The 16,475-nt window shown below is 39.7% G+C and overlaps 1 protein-coding gene across 1 annotated transcript in view; it reads right to left on the bottom strand.

Moving 5' to 3' along the window:
* Positions 1-16,475, bottom strand: part of ANOS1 (anosmin 1) — a 132,289-nt gene that overhangs the window by 97,238 nt on the left and 18,576 nt on the right. Inside the window, exon 2 of the mRNA XM_036388256.2 lies at positions 10,213-10,260. Within this exon, the coding sequence (XP_036244149.1) occupies positions 10,213-10,260 (48 nt within the window). The remainder of the gene's footprint in view (positions 1-10,212; positions 10,261-16,475) is intronic.

Below are 16,475 nucleotides of genomic sequence, written 5' to 3'. Positions count from 1 at the left end.
TACTCTCAAAGCCAGTGTTGGCACAATTCAGTCATTAATGACAATTTTGGGTCCTTTCTCTGTGAAAGAGGGTTACTTAATCTTCAGCTGGTTATGCTCAGCACTGGCTCCGTTTGCTCAGTATTCAGGAGTTCAAATTTCAAACAGCACAGTGATCAGAGTTCATTATCTCTTTAGAACAAATACAACTGGCCAAAAGAGCAAGCTCCAAAGAACCAAACTTTTCCATAAAGCCACGCTGAAGATCTATGAGAACCTCAGCATTCCTCATTAACAAAACCTGAGCTACAGGGACATAAAACCAATCTGATCCTTTCCCTCCCTATCCCTCATAAGGGCTCTGGCAGTCACAATAATCTTTTAACAAGGGAAAAAAGAAAGTAAGTTGATTCTAACCATTTTTACTAGAGACAGAGAGTTATCAGCAGCATCATTCAGAGTCCAGACCAAGCAAAACACCTTCCATAAAGTCCTGAGGTCTGTTCTTCCAAGGCAAAAAAATTTCAGGTGCACAAAACAGCAAGCAGCAAGAGCTGAGAAGCCAAAACTAGCATTCTGAAAAGGATGTATCCTTTAGGTTGCACAGTATCACACAAAAACAAGTAATAGGGTTTAAGAAAGTTTTTTTTTTTTTTTTTTAGCAGTAGGTTATTCTAGACCTACAGGTTTACTTATCTATTGAGTATCCAGCTGGTAACACATGTGTTAGAGTGGAAGGATGACTGACGTGATCCAACATAGCAACAATAAAGAACATGAACTTACTTCATGTTCACTTATTCCATGTTCACTTCATGTTCATTTATTTCATGTTCTAACACAACTGTTTTTTCAATACCCAAAAAAATAAAACTTGATATTTACAAATACAGAGCAATACATCAGAGTATTACAGAGTACTGCAAATATTGTTTGCAGTATTGTTGTTGATTTAAATTCTGTTTATTTGCCAGTTCTCGAGGCCCTTAGGAACAAAGAGATTCCTGTAATCACAAACACTTATACACTAATGCTTTCATATAAACACAAACACTGAATCACAAAGCTCTTTCTTCTATTTCCCCAAACACAAATATCCAGAAACTTCAGTCACCCTATTTATTACCTAGTACAGCTTTAATCATCTAACCACTATGGTTCTCTCAGTTCCCTATACCTTTTTATAGCTGAATATAAAAGAAATCAAATAATGCATGAGAATGCAAACTATAAATATCACATCTGCCTTATTTCTTATATGCTCATGACTTTTTATCTATTTAGCAGAACAATAATCTTATTGATCAATTCTTATGAACTCCAATTCTATTAAATGGTTTTACCTTAGCTTTTACTAGATGAAAGAAAAAACAATCTGTCTAGCAGATCAAGAAAGAAATTTTTATTCATTCCATCTTTTTAGACAAAAAACCAAAACATTCATTATCTCACCCTTTTATGGGTGCCACTTAAATCACAGTACCACTATTCCTGCTAAACTTTACAAAGCTATCCCTATCCTGCTCTAGCTTTATTGTGTAAATAACAGTGGCTCAACACACTTTCCAGCAGAGATGTGAGTTTCTGGCTAAGAAACCTAGAATGTTTCAGCTACTTCAGGCTAATGATCTCTCAAATGCACACTAATATGTTTGATAGAAGTCTCTCAGCATGTGTGCACAGAATGCTTAACATAAGAATAACACTACTGTGGGCAGGGCAAATCGCTGACACCATTTCAGACTGAGTTAGATGCTGGAGGCACAAATTAAAACTGTGAGCTTTCATTTCAGTGGGCTTTGACAGATGGAACACTGCATCAAATCTCTAATTGTTTAAACCATTAACTCATCTTTCCACCTGCATTATCTCTGGAAAAAGCTCAGCTGGAAGCCTGAAAATTGCTGGAATACGGAATTCAGGAGTGTATATTACTCTAAATAGAAAGTAAACTGTCTTTTTGAGATAGTCAAACAGTATGTTTATTTGGCTGCAGAATTTGTAAATTGTTTATCTTTATTTTCACATTTTCCTCTCAGTTCTGAAAACTCATGAAATAGCCTTTCAGCCTTCTCACAGAATCAATCAATCAGGGACCGCTGCCTTGGCCACTGGGAACAAGAAAGTTGTATTGCAATTCACAGTGTGTTATGATGATCCCCATTTATCTCCAGTCCTTGGTAAATGCCACAGCACATGCAGCTCTAAATTATGCCTGCTAGTCTCTTGACTTTCAGCTGCTGACAAAAAAAAAACCTTCTGTAAGGAGCTGTAAAAAAAAAATAAATTATGCCTACTTCACAAACTCTTGAAATGCCTTTCCCAGTCATTTCATCACCCTTGCCCCCCCACCTTAGGTCTAAAATACATTTTTCACTAAACCACCATCAATGCAGGACTCCGCCCTTTCAGGTTACTCTCTGCAGCAATCAGCTCTGTTGTTTTTATAGGGAAGCACCTGTTATATGCTCAGCACTTCCAAGTACTTGAGAAAAACAGGGCTGGAACTGTGGAGCTCATGCTGTAAAAACAAACCAGAAAAATGGAGCAGGAACAGCAAAAGCTGTGCATTCATATCCAATTTAGCAAGAATGGCCACTGGAAGGCAATGGGATTTTAAGGACGGAAGCTTTGCAAATGGCAGTAGGAATGAGTCATTTGGGGCTTAGAAAGCATAAGCAGAAAAGAAGAATACATTGGGCCAAGAATTTCATTAAGGGGCTGGAGCATCTGCCATACACAGAGAAGTGCAGATATCTCTGGGACTGATAAGCCTGGAGAAAAGGTTCAGAGGGATCTTACTTATGTTTATAAATATCCATTGAGATGCAATGAAAAGGAGCAGCCCAGGCTCTTCTCTGTCACGCCTATGGACTAAACAAGAGGCCATAAGCACAAATCACAAAACAAGAAATAGCAAAACTCTTTTACTGTGAAAACACTGAGATAGGCTGCCAAGAGAGGTTGTGGTCTTTACATATGGAGATACTGAAATTCCAACTGGATGTAGTTCTGGACAACCTTCTCTAGTTGACCCTTCATTAAAAGATGTAAAAGGGTTTTCCAACAACCTCACTGATTCTTTGATAGATTTTTAAGAAACAGATCCATAGGTACACAGAATAGTGACACTAGTGGAGAGAAAGTGACAAAATGTCACATAAAAATTTTTAGAAGGTAAGTTAAGGAGAGACAAAAAACCTCAACCCAGGAATTATATACGGATGTGAAAGTTAAATCCAAGAGCAAAGGTCAAGAAGGAATTCAAAACACAACATAGAACCCTTTATTGCTATTTACAAAAAGAGCAAATCTCCAGTACAAAGTTATTACCCTTGAAGTACTTCAGTCAGCCTTGCAGATTGTTTTCTCAGGCCAGGTTCTAATGGTATTTCATCTATCCAGTAGTTCTTAAATCCACATATAGCAGTTAGGGAAAGATTGATCAGCAAATTTAATGGTTATTGTAATGCTTTAACCTAGTTAGTTAATCAGTGATATGAAGAGGCAGCCTGGGATACAATGTTCATGGACTAGTGAAGTTTACAGTCCTGAGGATATGGGTCTGGAAAAGAATAAGGTCAGGACCCTAAATATTAGGAAAGTAAACTTCCAGCTCTTCAAGATGTTAGTCAACAGGACTCCCTGGGAAGCTACTCAAAAGGACAAGGGACCAGAAAAGAGCTGGCAGATCTTTAAGGACATGTTCCATACAGCAAAACAACTCTCAATCTCCAAGTGTAAAAAAACAAGAAAGGATAGCAAGGGACCTGCATAGATGAATGGAGACCTTCTGGTCAAGGTAAAGGGCAAGAAGAAAATGCACAGGCAGTGGAAGTATGGACACCTATCCTGGCAAGAAGGGTTAGGGAGAAGGCTGAGGTATTCAACATTTTTCCTCTCAGACTTCAGAGACAACCTTTTTTATCCCCATGCTTCCCAAGCATATGGGCTGCAAGAGAGGGACTGGAGGAGCAAAGTCACTCCACTTGTAACCAAAGATCAGGCCCATAACCACCTGAGGAACTGGAACATGCATGGTCTATGGGACCTGAGGAGATGCATCCCAGAGACCTGAGGGAATTGGCTGATGTAGTTGCCATAATATTTGAAAAGTCATAGCAGACAGGTGAAGATCCAGGTGGCCGGAAAAAGGGAAACACTACACCCACTTTTGAAGGTAGAAGGAAGGACTCTGGGAACTACTAACCTGTCAGCCTCATCTCTGTGCCTAGGAAATCATGGAACAGATCTTTCTAGAAGCTATGCTAAGGCACATGCAGGATAGCAAGGTGATTTGAGATACACAGCATGGCTTGGTTTAACCAGGCCTTTAGCAGGCTCTCTCACAACATCCCTCTCTCCAAATCAGAGAGATGGATTTGACATCTGGACTCTTTGGTAGAAGAGAATCTAGCTGGCTGGTCTCATCCAGAGGGTGGTGTTCCCTAGAGGTCACCAGATCCCTGGGCATCCATACAGCTTACTGTTGTCATCTGTGGCATGGCAGGACTGAGGGGGCCCTAAGCAAGACCCTCTGCAGATAACACCAAGCTGTGTGGTGTGACTGACATGCTTGATGCCATCCAGAGGGCATTGGACAAGTTAAATGTGGGCCCATGAGAATTTTATGAGGATCATCAAGTGCAAAGTGCTGACCTAGGCAAGACCATCCTTTGTATTAATACAGGCTGGGGCATGAAGGGATTGAGAGCTTCCCTATGGAGAAGGGCTTAAGGGTAGTGGTGGGTGAAAAGCTGGATATGAGCCCACAGTGTTCACTTGCCCTAACTGCATCCTGGGCTGCATCAAATGCAGTGGCATCAACTGACTGAGGGAGGTGATTCTGTCCCTCTACTCTGCTCCAGTGGGACCCCACCTGGAGTGCTGCTTCCAGCTCTGGGCTCCTCAGCACAGGAAATATGTGCCCCTGTTAGAGCTAGTCCAGAGGTGGGCCACAAAAATGATCAAATGGGAGAAGCACCTCTTCCAGTAGCAAAGCTGACTGACTACCTGTGTTGGAAACAAGCTGAATTATGTTTTAGATGAAATCTATACATTACAGACACTACTTCATCCTGTATATATAACCTGTACCTCATAATGCTTTAAAATAATCACTTAGGTAACTCATATCATAACAAATATGATTAGTTGGATGGGAAAAGGAGGAATAAGCCCAAAATAGGTTATATTTACCTACCTACAGGCCTAACTCATGTGGAAATATTATTTAAAGACAGTCTGAAGATGACAGGCATGAATATATTTTTTGCACTATTTTGCCGAACACTTGGCTCTGATGGAAGACCTTAGGCCAGACACATAAGAAAACTAGATCCATCAGTTTCCAGCTTTAACTGTCTTTCCCCAGCCAGACAATAAGCTCTGCAGAGGTTCTAATTTTAATTCCTCTGCTGAGCCAGCTGTTGGCAACAGGAACTGGGGTTTTATGTAGTCATGTATGGAGAAAAAAGAAGGGAGTGTCTGTTTGTCTCGTTCTCTCCCCAGATAAGCTTTTTGCCCCTGTGGTGTCTAGGAATGAGTAGAGCTGATGAGATCCAGGTGCTGGTCCAACAATTGGGTTAAAAAACACTGAGCCCAGCTCAATCCAGCCCACTTTCTTTTTCAGCCTCACCACTTTGCAGTTCTACTTCCTCATGCTGTTGTTTATGAGTCCACCTTTGCATTATGCAGCAAGTCTGACAGGCTGCCAGCAAACTACTGGTAAAGTAAAAGAAATGCTGTATTTTAACTTTCATCGCCTAGACCAAATATGAATGGAACCTCAGTACACAAACAATTCTATACCACGTAGTATCAATCCTAGTGAGTGTGTCAATGCAAGTGGAAACATTTATGTGGCTACTGGGAACATGGAGGGCTGAAGAGTATATGTGAAATGCCTCTACACAAACACAGTTTGAGTCCATTCACCTTGTCCCAAAATGGAAACAGGGCCACGGCTTTCTAGCAGCACAGTGGCTTCCAACTCCTCCTGTCTACTGCCCACACTGCATGCACTGGTGTAAAGGCACCTCAGCTGGCCTGTCAGCCAGTTGCCTTCCTAAAGGAACAGCCCTTAATTCCTTTGAGATAATTCTCTGGTTGGGTTCTGTTACATTAGGAATCCCTGGTTTGTCTCTGTAAGACTGCAAGTGCATTCCAGTGTGGCCAGCATATTTCAGAGTCCCACTGGCAGAGGGTCCTCTTGCACACTGTCCCTCTAACCTTCACTTCTCATCCCACAGGTCACCAGGCACAAAGCTGATACTGTCTCCCTCCCCTATCAAAACTAGTTTAAAGCTCTATCAATGGGCCCCTCTGGTTCCCAAGCAGCAACTCTCCTCCATGAGAAAGGTGAGTCCTTACTGGTACGAGCATGCTTAGACCATTCCATGGTGAAAAAATCCAAAATTTTGGTGGAGATACCAGCCACAGAACCACGCAGTAATAGACTCAGCCCATCTGTTTCTTCCAACGATGCTGCCTTCAACTGAAAGTAGAGAGGAAATAGTAACTTGTGCCTCAGATTCCCTTGCCAAACATTCCAAAGTCCTTTTTGATCATCCTTGGACTATATGTTGCCACTTCACCATCCCCTATGTGGAAAATCAGTAATGAATAGTAGTCTCAGGACCCCTCCAGATGAGGAAGTTTCTGGGTGACATCCCTACCCAGGCCCCCAGGAAGGCAGCAGACATTCCTATGGGTAGGGCCTGACTGACACAGCACTCCAGATGTGGCCTCACCAGGGCTGAGCAGAGGGCAGGATCACCTTCCTGCTGGCAATGCTCTCCCTAATGCCCCCCAGGATCCCACTGGCCTTCTTGGCCCCCAGCACCCACTGCTGGCTCATGGACAGATGGTTGTCCACCAGCACCCCCAGGTTCTTCTCCACAGAGCTGCTTTCCAGCAGGTCACTCCCAGCCTGTCCTGGCACAGGGGGTTGTTCTTCCCCAGGTGCAGAATCCTGCCTTTGCTGAATTTCACACAGTTTTTCCCTGCCCATCTCTCCATCCTGTCAAAGTCCTTCTGAAGGGCTGCACAGCACTCTGGGGAATTGGCCACTCCTCTCAGCTTTTGGTTGTCACTGAAGGAGGAGGCATCTGCCCTCTCATCCAAGTCACTGATGAAAAGAGAAACAATACTGAGCCCAGTATTGAACACTGGGAGATACCACAAGTGACAGGCCCCAGCCAGACCCTGTGCCTCATTACATCCCTCTGCAATTCACTAGTCAGTCAGTTCTCAATCCATACAGTCCTTCCTTCCTGAGTTTGTTTCTGAGGATATTGTGAGAGAGTGTCAAAAGCCTTGCTGAAATTAAGGTAGAAAATATCCACTGCATTTCCCCATCCACCCAGGCAAGTTGTTTCATTGTAGAAGGCCATCAGGTTGGTCAAGGACTATTCCTGATAATCTACTTGTCATCCATGGGGAGAGGGACTTCAGAGTGAGGCACTCCACCACTTTCCCAGGGATTGAGATGAGGCTGACTGGTTGGTAAGTTCCCTAGATCTTTTTTGCCTCTTCTGAAGGCTGGGGGGACATTTGTTTTCTTCCAGTCCTCAGGCACTTCCCCTGATTGCCACAACCTTTCAAAGGTGACTGTGGCCTACTTACTTTCCTACTTACAGGTCTCTCAGCACTTGTGGGTGCATCCCATCAGAGCCCATGGAGTCATGGATGTCAAGGGTTCTCTAACCCAATCCTCCCTAACCAAGGGAAAGTTTTCCTTACAACAAACACTCCTTTACCCAGATCTCCTGTGTGAGAGATTCCTGAGGGCTGATCTTGTCAATGAAAACTGATGCAAGGAAGGCGTTCAGCAACTCTGCCTTCTTCTTGTCCTCTGTTACCACAGTCCCCATTCCATTAATTCAGATGTGTCTTGGCCTTCCTTGCCTCATTTCTACTCACTCTGACAACCTCTCTGCATTCATTCCAAGTGGCCTGACCCTGCTTCCAGCTCCTGTGTATTTCCTACTTACATTGGAGAAATCACAGGAATTCTTTATTCATCCACACAGGTCTCTTGCCCCCTCTGACCAATTTCTTGCTCACCAGGATGCATCATTCTTGAGCCTTGCAGAAGTGATCCTTAAGATCAACTAGATCAATCCAGCTCTTCTGGACCCCTCTTCCCCACAGGATCTGTTCCCACAGGATTCCTCCAAGAACACCCCAAAAGAGGCTAAAGCTTGTTCTCCTGAAGTCCATGCTTACTTGCCCTGCCTCCTTCTTGCCTTATACTGAACTCACAATCTCATGGTCACTGCAGCCAAGGCTGCCTCCAACCTTTATATCTCCAACAAGGCCTTCCATGTTAGTTGAGTAAGGTGGCCCACTATTCCTTGTGGAATCTTCCAGTACCTGTCACATGCATCCAAACCTCCTCCTCCGAGGTGCTGAGAAGAAGTAAAAGGAATTTGCATTTTTAAAAGGTTAACTGAATTCCCTGCATCACTTTGAAAATTTTAGCTAGCTAAAGTAATTGTTTACCTTTGCATTGCAAAACACAAAAAATCAAAGCCATGCTGAAAAGACAACATTATACTTAAGTTTAGCTCTGCTAACAATTTGGCCAAGTTTACATTCATTTATTTTCTAAATATGGCAAAGCTGCTTTCTTATGGAAAATATATTACCTTCCTAAGAAAGAATGAAAAACATAGGGTAACATAACTGCAAAGCACATTTTAAGTAATTTAAAACTTAAACTATCATTGTTTTGTAATACAATATAATATTAATTTGTAGCATTCTTACACTGGTTTCAAAATACTGATTCAATTTTAAGGTAAAACTCATGTCAGCTTATATACACCTTATGTGGATTCGATAAACTTGTGAGTGACTCAGAGAGATATTCTTATGACCTCTGCCCTGCTTTAAAACCTAGACTACTTTTCTTGTGTGATTCCTTCTTTGTCGGGCAGACACAAACCATTGGAAAACCCTTCCAATTGCTTACCACAGTAGGCTTTGTAACTAGATTTTTTAAAAACTGTATCAGGATCACTATGGAACAAATGATGGGTCACTATGGAACAAGGCCCTCAGGCTTTGCTAAAAAGGCAATTCAGTTATCATGAAATATGTACTTTGCACATCTGTTTGGGGTTTCCAAGAAGAATTTTAAGGATGATAAGATTTCCTTGCAGAAACGAAATCCTTAGCAGTGTGACACAGCTAATAGGAAATGTTCCATTCCATCATTTACTTATATTGATGCTGTTATACCCTGGATTTTAATACTGATAAAAGCAATCAACTTTGTTTTATTTACCTGCAACAGAACAGTCAAAAATTGGCCCATTTCCAGTCCCTTTTATGTCAAGAGAAGCTAGGTCAGCAAACGTGCAATCTCATTCTTTAAATGTACACAAGAAATCAACATGTGTTAAAATCAGGGGTTAGCATCAGCATTTAACATCGACTGCATTATTGAAACAATACAGAACAATGCTACTTAGATTTAACTCCATTTTCAGTACAACCTTCATGAATAAAAAGGCTTAAATTATTGGAGAAACACATTTTTAGGACCTTTAGGCAAATTTCCAGTGAATGCATCTTCCATGAAATTTATGAACAGTCAGCAACAAATGTGCAATTCCACTTGAGCTAAACCCACTACAGCTGCCAAACTGTTGTTGCTTCCATCCAGGCACCATACAAAGACCCTTGCACAGGAGAATCCTTTGACAATTAGTCCATTTACCCTTTAGGTTTCCAGGGTTTGAATGCTAGAATGGGAAAGGGGCATCAGTAGAGCCAGTGGGATTTGTGTCAAGAATACTTTCCAAGAAACTCAGGTTCAAGATAAAAATTAAATACCCAAACTGAACAAAATGTTGAATGTTGAAATACCCTTGTACTGTTGGAGGAAGATTTTTAAGTTATTGACAGCTTTACTTTCTTTTTACCAAAAATACTGAAAAAAACCACAAATGAGACACCAGTTTCTAGCCAGTGTAAACTTTCTTAAAATGACAGAATTATGTTGGCTTAACTATGCTTGATACATATCCTGCAACACGGTTCCTTTGTCCCGAAAGAGTAAATCACTTTGTTTTAATTTTTGATATTTTATTACAGGTTGAGGTTTCCAAATAAAATATAAACAGACACTTCTGAAAACAGGCTAAGAAGAAAAGCACTTAATCTACAGACAAGAGACTGAAAGCAGATAGGTAACATAAATGAGAGAGGAAAAAGCAGACTTACCTTTGAACACTGTTTATGATTCTGGCACCAAGCAAGTGACCCATTGTTCTGAAAGACAAAAGAAATGTACATGAATGATAATATTTCTTTCAGGCTAGACATATTCACCCTAACATATTTAAACAGAATACACCATCCAGTTCTGCTCAGACAATATTGTGCCACAGCTTAAGTACCAATCCTGAGTCCTGCTCCCTTCTGTGGAGTTAAAGGCTCACACAAGTGTAAAGTGAACATTAAAAAATTAGGAAAGCATTTCAGCAGGCAAGTTTGGTGGAAAACTGAACAAAGTCATCTTTTAGTCCATCTTGGTAAACACTTGCTGTCTAGAATTGCTAAGTAGTAGACAAAGGTAATACTTGCGTTCAAGAAATTGATATAGATTAGTAGTGATTCATGAAAAGAAAAGTCCATTAGTTACATTTCAATATTGCACAACATTTAAAACAAATTGTCAAGCAAAGATAATGAACAACCTTTACGTAAATGGAAAATTCAATTAAATGCAATATGAGTTTCCCAAAAGACACCTGTGCCCGTTTTATTTTATATTTTTGATAATAAAGTGTGTTTCCAACATAAGGAAACAGTATAGCTCTGATTTATCCTGACTGCAGTAAAACAACCAATACAGTATAACAAGCAAAATAATAACTTAAGCTAAAGGAAAAGAAAACACAATGAGAAGAGAAAGAGAAGTATGAAACTGGCAGAGGGACAAACAGCAACTTGTTATTCTTCTAGAGATGTTTCTGAAAGGTCAATATTGGAAAAAACTCACAGCTCAGAAGTGTATGTTTGTGGTGTTAAAAGATGAAACAAAATAATGATTTACTTTCTGTATAGTGGAACATTGAAACAACATCAGGAAAACCTAAATGACTGAACATGAGAAATTGGGTATAAACCCTGCAAGACATCCAAAGTCCAGGGTAAGGACATTATATGTATATACTTCTTCCATCATTTATAAATCCATACTCTGGAAACAGAATGGCTGAACATTCTGGTAAATCTATTGCTCAGAATTAGGGTACAATTGTCAGTCTATGAGGGAGTTAAAGGACACCCTTTCATAGGAATTAGGCAAGGTATTTCCACAGGGATTGTGACTGCAGTATTCTGTCACTGTTGGCACCAACTATAGATCTGGAAATCAGTTTCCAAGGAGGAGGAATTCAGGTAGACCAGAATGCAAAGTACTAATATAGCAGCTCTATATCTTTTTCTCTTTATCCTTTTCTTTTTTTTTTTTTTTCTTTTTTTTATTAAAAAGTGATGGAAATAATGGAATGATATACATATGTTACATATGTTGGTTTCATCTGGCATAATTTTTTTCACAGTAGCATGGTCTACGCTTTGGGTTTGTGCTGGAAGCAGTGTTGATAACATGGGGATGTTTTTGATACTGCTGAGCAGTTCTTACAAATGCTCACATACAGCATCAAGGCCTTTTCTGCTCCTCACCCCATCCCACCTGGGAGGGCTGGGAGTGCACAAGGAGTTGGGAGAGGACACAGATGGGACAGATGATCCCAACTGACCAAAGGGATATTCCATACCATATGGTATCCTACTCAACATATAATGCCAAAGGGAGGAGGAGGAAGGGATGGATATTTGGAGTGATGGTGTTTGTCTTCCCAAATCACCACTATGCATGACGAAGGGGATGGCTGAACATCTGGGAGATAGTGAAATGATTCCTTGCTTTGCTTGTGTGCATGGCTTTTGCTTTACCTATTCAACTGTCTTTATCATAACCCATGAGGTTTTTCTACCTTTACTGCTCTGATACTCTCCCCAGTCCCACCCACAGATCAACTGAGTAAGCATATGTCAAGCTTAGCTGCCAGCTGGCTCTTAACCACAGCAATACAAAACTTTCTATGTATAAAACTCACACAGATAAAATAAAAATTATTCTGTCAACATACAATTCAGAAGGAGAAATAGATACATTAGAATCAATGTAATGGAGACAACCACAATAGTTTTTCAAAACTGCAGCATTGTGCTCTGATCTCAGCAAAGTTTGTAAGCTTGAATACAGTGATTTGCTACCACAACTATGAAGCCTATGGCTTTGAAGCTGGATCTCTCTTTGTGAATGTTTAAAAAGATCATGTTTGTGCATGCCTTCACACAAGTGTGTAGTCATATGTTCACAAAAGTTTCCAAGACATGGCCAATAGGTCAAGGGAAGGGATTGTCCTCTTTTAATCTGCTCTCATGAGCCACACATGGAGAACTACATGCAGTTCTGGGATCCTCAGGACAAGAAAGTCAAGGACCTGTTGGAGCAGGTCCAGGGAAGGGCCATGAAAATGATCAGAGGACCAGAGCATCTTTCAGTAAAGGCTGAGACGCTTGGGGTTGTTCAGCCTAGAGAAGAGAATGCTCCAGAGAAACCTCATTGCAGCTTTTCATTATATAAAGGGGACTTGCAAGAAAGGCAGAAAGAACCAAGGCCTGGAGGGACGGAACAAAGGGCAACAGGTACATTATAATCTTTTATGATCCAATCTAAATCTGCCCTCTCTGCAAACAGAGAGGGCAGATTTAGATCGGATCATAAAAAGTTTCTTCCCTAGAAAAGGGTGGTGAGATACTGGAACAGGTTGCCCGGAGAAGTGGTGGATGCTCCATCATTGGAACTGTTCAACAACCAACATGATCTCATGGAAGATCCCAGGGCAGGAGGGATGAACTAGATAATCTTTAAAGATCCCTTCCAATTTCCATCATTTTGTGACTTCAATATTCTCCACGGTCAGAATCACAGAATGGTTTGGCATTCACCACAACTCTAATCTGAACTTCAGAAAATTCATATGTCTTTTTTTCATATGAGCCGAAATGCTAACAATTTCTACTCCTACATTACCAAGGAAGCTATGGGGATAATAAAAATAAAGATATATCCTCTCTTTTTCACTCCTTTCCACTTATTTGCAGTTATTTAAGAGCATTTTAAAACAATCAGTTCATACAATTTAATTTCAATATTTTATGAAAATTTATTTTATCTTCCAGCAGATTACCATGCAATACTACTTAATTTTATAATACCATTTTTATCTGTCATTATGGTAAAATTTAGCTAAAACTGATTCGCTAGCATAAGATTAGCCAACTATGAGCACCATCTCAGGTCCAATCCCTTTGGAAAGAGACATAAATAAAAGAAATAAAACTTTAGAACAGCTGTAAATAACATAAGCTAGTGGGAATTCTTTAGTATTACTCTCAATGGTGTATTAGGATTTATTATTTCCATTTACAAATCTAGCCAGCAGCAATGTTAAAACAATATTTTATGTGCTAGTTTCAATTTATCCCCCTTTCTTCTTCACATAAAATGTGACAGAAGTAGCTGATTGCAATAACAGATCAGTAGCAGCTCACCACTTTGTTTCAGTTATGATGCTACTTTCCACTGAACTAGAAAAAGCACCTCTGCTTTTAAATTAGATTTGTTACTTGAGATAATAAAGCCATAAATGCCCAGATGTTTGGTTCCCCTACTTGATAATTTCAACATCTACAACTGTTTTTATTTCTCTACCGAAACCTATTAGTACTTGAGTTAAAAAGGAAATCTATCAAAATGTAAAAATAATGTTTAGCAACTTCAACTTCATACAAACTAACATGATATGAATGACCTTTCACTGTATAAGGAAAAACAAATTCTACAGGCTTCCTCTGAACAACAAAGGTAGCAGAGCAAGCACAAACTCTGAATGAAGGCTCCCCTCCATTCTGCATCTCAACACATGATTAATCACAAACATTCAGCTGTGATTATTGCTCATGCCAGTGTACCTGGCTAAAACCATAATTTCAAATAATCAGCAAATTGTATTTTTATCTGTAGCATTTTACATGATCCCACATTCCATTCTCACTTTCCTCATGTCTCTTTTTCTTCAAACCCAATTCTGACTTGACTTATGCCGGTTTTGACTTCGTCTTTAGTGGTGGCTTCAACCTGCATCACAGAAATGGCCTCAAGGAAGAGTTAATACCAGTTTTCCTAGCCATTTATGAGCCTTGCACAGCCTATCTTCAGGGCAACCTTGAAGCATCCTAATCTGCATACTGAAGAGAGCAAACTGCACTCAACAGGGCAAACTCCAAGCATCCCATCTTCCCAGGCCTGACACATCATATGGAAGATGTCAAGCAGAGGAAACAAAAGCAGTCTCCAACAGCACATAGGAGATGGATTAGAGGAACTCAGGCCACCACCTCAGCCCCACACACTTCCAATCAGCCAGGAAGGAGAGGGCAGACAAACTTCAAGAATCAGACCTTCAAAGACCAGGGTTGCTTGACATGTACAAGAAAAATAGATTACAAAAGCAAAAACAGGAGGGGGAAAAAAACTAAAACAAAACAACAGATAAATATTACAAGACTCACAGGATTACAAGATCATATTACAAGATTCATTCCAACAAGTATTTGTGCACACTTGATTTCCTTTGTTAAACTACAAATGCCCTTCGTCCTGAACAGTTAAGACAAACGTCTATATTCTGTGCCTTGAAAAAAGGAAAGCTGTGCAGCATCTCTTGTAAAAAAAATACATGTAAAGAAGCAAGAAAAGTCAATCTTCTTCTACCTACAGTAGGCCCCATGGGGGGGAAAGAAGTTAATAACATTCACAAGCAAGTACAAACTGGTCTTTAATTGGAGCAATGTCAAAAAAAAAAAAAGTATAAAATTACTTAATTTGCATCTCTGTCCATAATTATGCCAGGAGATACAACCCTTCTTTTGAAATGCCAGACATGAGCTACAAAAATTAACTAGCCACTTCATCTGCTATGACAGTAGCTGCATATCTATTATCAGTTTTGGAAGTCTCTTCTCCCCTGCCCAATCTTCAATCCACATTTGTGTGAAACCACTGTCTCTCAGAAGTGGCCTCTCCTGACAACCCCACTGATTCTTTCAAAATGACAAAAAAAGCATAGAAATAAACCTTTCAAATAACAGTACCCACTGAAGTAAAACAGAACATTTGAGTAGACAAATCAATACTGCTGTAATGATGAATTTAAAAAGAAATATACATATATATTTAATATATAAATATATATTAAATATATATTTAATATATTTAAATATAATATAATAATATATAAATAATATATTAATAAATATATTAATAAATATAATAATATATAAATAATATATTAATATATATTAAATATCTATTTAATATATTTTTAAAAAAATATACATTTTCTGTACCCTTTAAAAAATCTCAACAGCATGAAGTTAAAAGTAACAGTAAAGTATAACTTGTGTTTAACATGCATTTCCTGACTGCATGGTCACTGTGGCACAAATTAATACAGGTACTTATCTATGTCAGTGTTGTGTGTCCCCAGGCCCAGCTCTGAAATGTGGAACTAAGGTGAAAAATGGAATCAAATCAAACTAGGCATCCCAGCTCCCAAATACAAAAGTATGCACTCAGGAATGAATTTCAGATAAGTCTGTACACTTAGTAGGGAGAGATATCAAAAGCAACAGATAGGAAATGCCAAAGAGAAATTTATTTCTTGAAGCACTATCAAGAATAAACACAAACTTGTAGTAAATGTATGGGCAGGGGAACCACAGCACCACTTCTCCTGGTTTATGGTATTTAGTTATGCTTTTGTATATAAATAACAGGAACAGATTTTTCTTTGAAAATAATGCAGGAAAATGAAAATAGAAAACCCTGTTACACAACACCAAGACCACCTGCCCCAGAAGTCTTTCACCAAGTTACAGCAAATTTAAGCCCTTATGTACTTTGAGATGACTCAGCAACAGGCTAGAGTGGAGACTAAAACCCGGCCAGTGAAACCAAACCACTCTGAGGAAATGCACAGGAGACACATGGAGCTGCAGGTGGTGAAGGAGAAAGTTATGAAGTTCAAAAGCAAGGTCTACACCTCAGAAACAAAACTGGCTCTTTCAAGGGCAACTTACACAAACATATTTTTTAGCATTGTTTCTACTACATGCTTGTCCAGTGTATGTCAAATTTGAAGATCATCCACTGGAGAAGACATGGATAGAAGAAGAGCAGCATGAGATTAAAACGGCCATAAGATACAACAAAATAGCAGTAATATTCTGAATAGTAATAGTAATATTCTGGTTCCTTGGCTTCTGTTCAGAAAAGAAAGGAAGGAAATACAAACAACTGAAATGAGTACATTTTGCTCATTATATAGTTTCTGATTTCATTG

The sequence above is a fragment of the Molothrus ater genome, chromosome 2, assembly GCF_012460135.2.
Source record: "Molothrus ater isolate BHLD 08-10-18 breed brown headed cowbird chromosome 2, BPBGC_Mater_1.1, whole genome shotgun sequence".
Classification (NCBI taxonomy): Eukaryota; Metazoa; Chordata; class Aves; order Passeriformes; family Icteridae; genus Molothrus; species Molothrus ater.
Note: the sequence above shows the minus strand (reverse complement) of the source record. Positions and strands in the feature narration are given on the sequence as shown.